At 38.7% G+C, this 7936-nt stretch overlaps 1 protein-coding gene across 1 annotated transcript; it reads right to left on the reverse strand.

Moving 5' to 3' along the window:
• Nucleotides 1-901: 901 nt before the first annotated feature.
• On the reverse strand, nt 902-7568 carry telo2 (telomere maintenance 2). Its single transcript, XM_004080522.4, has 20 exons — nt 6893-7568; nt 6538-6815; nt 6390-6458; nt 5910-6057; nt 5717-5819; nt 5575-5643; nt 5351-5492; nt 4308-4444; nt 4147-4232; nt 3945-4034; nt 3743-3831; nt 3568-3659; nt 3369-3485; nt 3198-3269; nt 2942-3112; nt 2546-2637; nt 2359-2458; nt 1931-1995; nt 1660-1775; nt 902-1060 (listed from the first exon to the last, which is right to left on the reverse strand). Exons 1-20 carry the CDS (start codon nt 7231-7233, stop codon nt 939-941), a joined length of 2499 nt encoding a protein of 832 aa, XP_004080570.1. The 5' UTR covers nt 7234-7568; the 3' UTR covers nt 902-938.
• Nucleotides 7569-7936: the final 368 nt, after the last annotated feature.

A 7936-nucleotide genomic window follows, 5' to 3' on the forward strand; every position in this document is an offset into this window, starting at 1 on the left:
CCTTTTGAAACCATTTGTAAGACAAAAGAATTACTCCTGTTGCCAGTTCACTTTATTCTCATCATGGGGCTAAACTAAAAATAAAAATAAAAGTAATCAAACCTATTTTTCAAATATGAGAGCTAAAAAACAAGTTGATTCATTAATGTGGATAAAAAATGTAAATATATATATATATATATTAATAAACATTATACTTTACGTTTTATTTAACAGAATAATTGACAAAAAATTGTATTCAAAAACTGTTTTTAATAAATAAAGATAAGTGATTTAGGTTAAGCCCCTTTACAGAAACACAAAAACCTATCCATTTGAGTTTTCCATTGTTCCAGAGCTGACAGATAAACACTCCTTCCACTGACAGTGACCACAGGAAAGAGCGGTAGTATTCCCATTATTTGTAAAGGCCTACATGTACAAGGATATTCACAGGATGTCCTTGTGAAACAAAAGTGCAGAGAGGAGCTTGTTTGTCCAGGAAGATGTGGAAAAGGATGTCACCATTATTAATAAACTTAATTCTTTTTTAAATTATGCATATGGAAAGAAAGTGGCACTTTTTTTTTTGCTTAGACAAATCTTAATTTATTTAATCCAGAATAGGCATGTCATTTGAAACTATAAAATATGTGCATTCAAAATACACGTGATGATAATGCACTAATATGCCATTTTAGGGCAAAATGTGCTCTTCCAGAGAACGAAAGAGAAAAAAGAAATGTCGTAATATGGTTTTATGCCAAAGTGATACCTTAAATCAGATCTTGGATCAGATATTGACAGGTTTGCTACGTTTCTAATATATTATTTGTCAAATTATTTCATCAGTTCTGGTGGTTATGCTTCTTTGAGGACAGGTGAATGTGTTAGAAGATCACAAATTTCTCACCAAGTCAGATTTTGCTGAAATTTCATAGACTTTATTGTTCAAATGATCAAGAATCCAGACTTGGTTGTTTTGAACCTTGCAGCTGCTTTTTGAGACTCTCGTCCAGAAGCACCAGACTCTGCACAGCTAAACTACGACAGTCTGCATCAGGATCGCTCTCAGCTACATCTGCAATGACAATAGCGGCGAGATAAAAGTCATTATTCATGGTCAAGAAAATGAACTAATATTCTGTAGAAAAAAATTAGCCTATGCCCATGAAACAGGTCAATTACTTTCAAGTCACTTCTGGAAAATTAAGAAAAACAAGTTACTGAAAATAAACCCCAGCTGTTCACATCAGAAACAGCTATATAATACAGGAAATCCTGGTTCCTCATTGACTTCTCAGAAACGCTCAGTCCAGCTGTGCGAGTGTACCACACGTGTCCGTACATAGGAGAATGAAAGTGTATTACTGCGGCGATATGATTGTGTAGTTTTTTTTTTCTTTTAACACAATACTGGCTTCTGCATCACGCTCCACAACAATGGCTGTCGTTTCCCTTAGGAGGTGAACTGAATTGGCGATTGGAGTTGAACTAAAACTGCACAGTGAACATTGCTGGCTGAGTAACTATGCTGCACACAGGTCGTTCCCTCGTCTCCTATGCTCTTAATGGCTTCAACTTTTACATTTAAATTTTTGTAAAAGAAACATCAACTCTGTCTACAGACAGATCTCACAATGTGTTTGTAGCTTTGAAAGTTTGCTTATTTTTTTTTACCTGCAAGCCAAGTCCTGGTCTCAAACAGCTGGTCACTGAGGTCTACCAATAGGCTATGACTAGGCATGCTCAGGAATACTGAACAGACAGCAAAAAGGATCCCTCGTCTCACCATCCTTTACCAGAAAAAGAAAAACAAATCTGATTAGAAACCTAAAAAGCATTGCTAATCACTTCCTAAGTAAATTTTAACAAACAAAATGTCCTTTTTATTTCACAGTAATGCATGGAGAAAGAATCTGCACAAAAGAGAGGGATGAATCAGACGTACTGGTCTGTGTGGTAGCGGACCGTCCAAATGAAGTCTAGTAAAGCACAACCCATTTGTGCAGCAATCTGTGAGAGGAAAAACAAATCCTAAACATAAATACTTCTTTCATTGCAAAACATAATATCATAGATATTTATTTTTCTAATGTAATTCAATTTAACGGGACTTCAGCTATAAAATATAAATCTAACAGGTGGGCATAAAAATAGTCAATAATGAGACATATTTTACAATAGGATGATTAACTACATGACAATTGAGTCCTAAAGAAGCAATTCATTTTCATTGTTAAATTGGTAGAAAGAGTCCCTACATTTATAAGAGAAGAAGACATTCACAAAATGTATATTCTGCAGAGAAATATCAATCTTCCAACACATTCTGTACTAAAAACATCAGAACTGGAATGAAATAGTGTGTTAGATTACCGGTGCATTAACAGCTAGGTGCATAAAAATGCCCAGGGTGTGGATCAACCTGCCCAGTACCAAGTGGTCGCTTCCCAGGAGGTCAAAGGTCACCTGAGGTCTGCACGAAAAATGCTACCATCTTATTTGATTGTTACAGCACATAAAAACTGTGTTTTAACATTTTCTGCACAAATGAAATACCTACTTGTCATAATTTCTCAGCAGGGGAAAAAAGAAGTATCCAGCAACGGCAGCGTAACGGCTGCGGGTGCCCTTGGGTGCAGGTTGGGAAGCACCCTGCAGCAACAGGACAAACATGAAATGATGACCTTCAGGGTGAGCATTAGTTTGAACAAAGAAAAGTTCATTCATTTATTCATTCGTCTTCTAAGCCGTTTTGTCCCTTTCTGGGCTGCTGGAGTCTATATTGGCTACTTGGGGACATCCTGGACAGGTCGCCAGTCTGTCGCAGGACCACAATCACACACCCATGCACTCTCACATTCACACCTAGGGACAATTTAGAGTAACCAATGAACCTATGAAGCATGTTTTTTGGACAGTGGGAGGAAGTCGGACAAAAGTTGATTTCTTTAAGCACCTTTGAGATGTATTTTGTTTTGCTTTGGATTCGTTTTTCCACAACTTGTCTCCAATGAACAGGGTTGTCACCTGGATAAGGACTTATTTCAGTGGATGGCACAGAGTTTACAAGCGGAGTTTTGTCACCAGCAACTGGTTTAGAAAGCTCTTGGGCTGCTAAGGCAAGGACCTATAAAAAAGCAAATAATATGTCCTTGTGTGATAATAAGACAGGACATAAACGCTTTGAAATGTGGTAACGCTATTACACTCACCTCTAAAATGTCAAGTCGCTGCCGAAGACTGTAGTTCAAGGAGTAAAACTCACTTGTCAGATACTGAGTAACCTTAAACACAACAACAAAGTTGGAAATTTTCTTTGTAAATATAGTTTTTAGTATTGAAATTTGTGGTTAAAGATTTTGCTGATTATAAAAGGAATTTACAGGTAGGCAGTCGGTGACTGTGAGAGCCACCATCGTTGCCTGTCTGAGGTTCAGGAAGCCATCGATGCTGTATTTGTCCTCCATGTGAAGAAGCACTTTGGTCATCTGGACACTGATCTGAAAATGTTAAAGGATTGTGAGCTACGATACCGACAGAGAAATCCTTCAAAGCGGCCTTCTGGATGAAATGCTGCGATACCTCCTTCGCTGCAAAGCTGTTTTTCCGCACCAAACCTTCAGCCGCTATTAAACTGAGCTCCACACGTTCTGGGTCCGCAGATGACAATAAAACTAAAAAAAAAGAACATTTTAATCCAACTGAGATCAAATAATAGCATTCCATAAACATAAACATCAGAGCAATGGCCACATACTTTCCAGACAGTCCCGGAGGTAGCGCGGTTGGGAAGCCTTAGACATCTTTACATCTTCTGACATGTCATATGGGGTTAAGTCATCATCACTGGGATCATCCCAGAGAACAATGGTTAACATCTCTTCTTGACATATAAACTTACAGCAGACAATAATAAGTTTTTCCATTTATTTGCTCTAAAAATGCTTGGGAAGACTCACCTGTCAAGTTCTGAGTCTGGATCAGTTTTTAATTTAGGTTGTGATGATTCTTTCTGAGGAGATGGATCTGATTCCTCTGAAGAACAAACTCTGTTGATGACAAATACAAACAGACTTAAAACATTCTGGTTTGATCGGAATATAAAAACAGGAAACATATTCAGCACAGAACAAGTTCTAATATTCTGTTAGAAAACCGCACCCAATTCCAGGCTCGGGTTCCGACTCTTCGCACGGGTCGGGATTCATAAGAAACAGCAACTCACGGGTTTCTTCATCCTGCTCATACTGAAACACAACAACAAAAATTCTTATTGTAAACAGAATTATTTTTATGATATGAAGTGTTTAAACTGATCACACCTCAAATTTGAGTTTGATTCCACCGAAGTCCATACGGGAGCTCAGACACTCTCCCACCACCATGCCCATGTTTCTGATCCGCACCACACTGCTGTCCAGGTGGCTCTGCATGCCGCCCAGCATGCACTGGAGTAACTCTAAGAGAGAGAGGACAGCGTTTCACTAAACAGAACATAAACATTGTGTACTTGTAGATCCACCAGAAGGAAAATATACACAGTTCTGTACGTCTTTGCCAAAGCAAAAACATGGCTGAATGACAAGATTAAGGACACCATCTGATTAAAAAAAAAGGTGTTTTACGTGTTTTTAGCATTCTCTTGATGCATTTTTCTGATTATGCAGGACATATATAAAGAAACCTAAGCTTAAAATGTCATTTCTGTGTATTTTTTTTAATTTATTTTGTAGTGAATTAGGAGCAGACGCAAAAATGGCATTAGAAAAAGACTGTATTTGTAAGGCAGAAAATACGCTGGGTGGGACACAAGCTCCCTGATCTGGTCCATTCCGATCACTTGAAGACAACTAGATCCATGTACGTCTTCTTTTTTCCTCGTCCAAGCTGGTATCTGGTTTGAAAGTAGATGTCTGGACAGCTCCGACATTGCTCTCAATTTTTGTAAGATGTGAGGGGCTGTAAGCTAGCGGTAGAGTGTGTAAACACATGGGCAACAGGGAGAAGGGGGTTGCTACACTCCAACATCCACTCAGAGGTGAATTTCTAATAAACAACTACTGCTCTGCAGAAACTATGTCCCAGAAAAGGACAAAGGTTTTTAAAAATTTGGCTAAAAACAGCATAATCATTATTAAAAGACCACTGGGAACACTTTTAAAATAGATCAAACGATGATTTTCAGTGTAGACACTCAGATAATTCAAAGCAGCAGAAGTTTAAGCTAGGAAAAAAATGTGGGAACTGTTGGAGCTTTACATATAAACTCTCATTTTCAAGAAATTGTTTTTTTTAACAACGTTTAGGCAGGTTTTTAAAGTACCGGTACTATAAGAATATTAGTCTCTCTGATCGTATTCTTTACCTGAGCGGAGGTCCTGCAGCTCAGAATCCTTCAGCAGACTCACACTCAGCAGTAAAGCTTTACTGACATAGAACTGCTGCTCTACAGGAGTGTGCTTTATCGCACTGGGGTTTGCCCAGGCCTGTGACAAGGACCGCAGCACCTGATAACACGCAAACATACACACGTCAAAACCATGAATGATACATACAGGTCACTTACCTCACACAGTTGAATCCACAAACCTGGATGAGTAGTGGTCTTCGGTCCCTGTCTGCTGCGAGGTAACTGAGAATAGTTCTCAACACTTGGGTCTGTGAAATGAAAATAAAAAAAGATGTAGCAAATGATACAAGCATGAGTCACTGCAACTAAACCTTATTTTACCTTGTATTTATATTGTAGTAACAAAACTTTATGCGTAATGACGAACTGAGCCGTTTTATTTGTTAGGACCAGATTTCCAATAATCCTACCCAAAGCGTCAGGTCTGGGAATACAGAAAGATCCCTGCTTCAATAAAAAAGGATGGAAAAAAAAAGCTTATCTACATGTTTTCTTTTTGCAAATCAAGCTTTACCCATGGACGGCCTGCACCAGCCCAGTAAGCACACTCTCCATCCATCGCTGAGGAACGTTCTCCAGGAGCTTCCAGCAAACTCTCTGCCACACCATGTCGTTGAACGTGCAGGCAGAAAGATGAGGCGCCATGCTCGCCATGATGGCATCTATACAAAGAAAAGAGTCCTTAAAAGAGCACACTAACAGGGATCCTGTTATTGTGTAAACGATAAAAGTGTAACACTGAATCAGAAAAGTCTGAGTTTTAAAATACATTTAAATGTGTTTTTTTATCAAATGTTATATTTGTTTTTGTTTATGCACAAGGAGTTAAATGTAAAGATCTTATATTGGCAAGTAAAACAAAATTTATTTTCTACTTTAAGTATTAATAATTCATAAAAAAAACTAACAAAAGTAAAACTACATCACTATGAGACATGAAGCCAAACAATAGACTGAAAAAAGTGTCACTATGATAAAATACTGTTAAACTCACCACTGTGGCCCTGGATACAAACTTTTCCAAAGGTTTGAGCCACAAACATCAATGAACAGTTTGTGCCATCTGCAAATGACATAACAAAGATTAAGTAAGAATAAACACAAATAGAAACACATTATGACAGGAAACTGAACTGTGTAACCTCTGAGTGCTTGACAGGTCCGCTCCAGAGCAGTGAGCATCTCTTTGGCGAGCAGTGGGTAATACTGCTGAGGGGAAAAGAGCGGTCTGTTGTTTGGGTGTAGTTTATTGGCTGTCAGGTCAGGGAGCGCGCAGATACGGCTTAACAGAGTCTCTCTGAGCTGGGCAGAGTCTGATAAAGAAGTCTGCAGACAGTAGGACCACAGCAGGTCAGCAAGGCGGCCGCTCTGAAGAAACCTCTCAGTGATGTTGACAATGCGGTCCAAACTTCCAGAAGGTCTGGGTGGGTTATAAAGATCAGTGTGAAACAGAGCATGAATTAGCATGTCTTATATTTATCAATCAGCCATACCCACCTGAGCTCTCCTATCGCTTCCATCAACACAAGCAGGGTCTGTTCTGGAGGGCCTTTAAGAAACAGGCTGTCCCATAATTCTGCGCGCTGTCCACCTGAAAGCTTTTTTAGCCAGTCTGCTTGGATGTTGCTCACAAGAAACTGGAGAGTCCGAGTGTAGTGAGCTTTATTAAACTCTGACCTCTGAGCAGAGGTGACCGTGGTCCCTGGTCCATCATTCACAAAGGAGAGGAGCGTCTGAAGAGCGGCGATTATGTCTTTTTCATCCGTGGATGAAGCGAGTGTCCGGAAATTCTGGGCCACCGTTAGTCGAACATCAGCATTTGCCAAATCTGACGCCATGCTTTAAAAAAACAGTGCCTAGCATGCCTTTATACCTGGTGGTAAGAGTAGACTAATTATATTTTTGGAATTCTTTCTTCATTCATTCATTCTTTGAGGCTCACACAGTAGTCACACTGACGGTCCCACGTAAAGAAAATGCTTCAATTGCTAATCTGCATAAACATAAAAATGTGGTTTTAAAACAAATATTTAAATCCTAACTTATTTTATGATCAATGAATACAATTTGCATATATCGGTGAAATTTGAGGATTAAATTTAAAGTTTGCATCAAAATACGACAGCTGAACCGCGCAGTTCCGTTGTGTCCTTCATCAAAATACTTCCGTGTTAAGCACCAACACAAGGTTTGTTCCGGGCATGTTCATAAAGGCCCTAGGCGGAAATTAAATGTAAATATAAACTTACGCTATATATAATATAAATATGATATACACTTAAATGTAAATCTATAACGAGGGAAGACTATTGAATCAAGTCCAAGCCGACAAATATATACATCAAAATCCATGAAAATCTCGACGCGCACTTGTTGGTTGGATTTATTTTCTACATCCACGTAATAAAAGTAACAACGCAGAAAAAAAATGTTAGATGTGAATTCAAAGGAAATCTACACCCTTAAACACAAAACAACAAAAGGAAGAAAATGTACTGGGTAATTCACGATAATGAGACATTAAAAGACTAGTGGTCATTA

Source organism: Oryzias latipes, chromosome 19, assembly GCF_002234675.1.
Source record: "Oryzias latipes chromosome 19, ASM223467v1".
NCBI classification, from domain to species: domain Eukaryota; kingdom Metazoa; phylum Chordata; class Actinopteri; order Beloniformes; family Adrianichthyidae; genus Oryzias; species Oryzias latipes.

What these genes read in the sequence shown, in the direction of transcription:
- telo2 (XM_004080522.4), bottom strand. Translation starts at nt 7,233, where the DNA reads ATGGCGTCAGATTTGGCAAATGCTGATGTTCGACTAACGGTGGCCCAG. An exon ending in CCTCCGGGACTGTCTGGAAA is followed by an intron (nt 3,660 to 3,742) that starts GTATGTGGCCAT and finishes CTTTTTTTTTAG; the next exon opens with TTTTATTGTCATCTGCGGAC. An exon ending in AGCGACTTGACATTTTAGAG is followed by an intron (nt 3,113 to 3,197) that starts GTGAGTGTAATA and finishes GCTTTTTTATAG; the next exon opens with GTCCTTGCCTTAGCAGCCCA.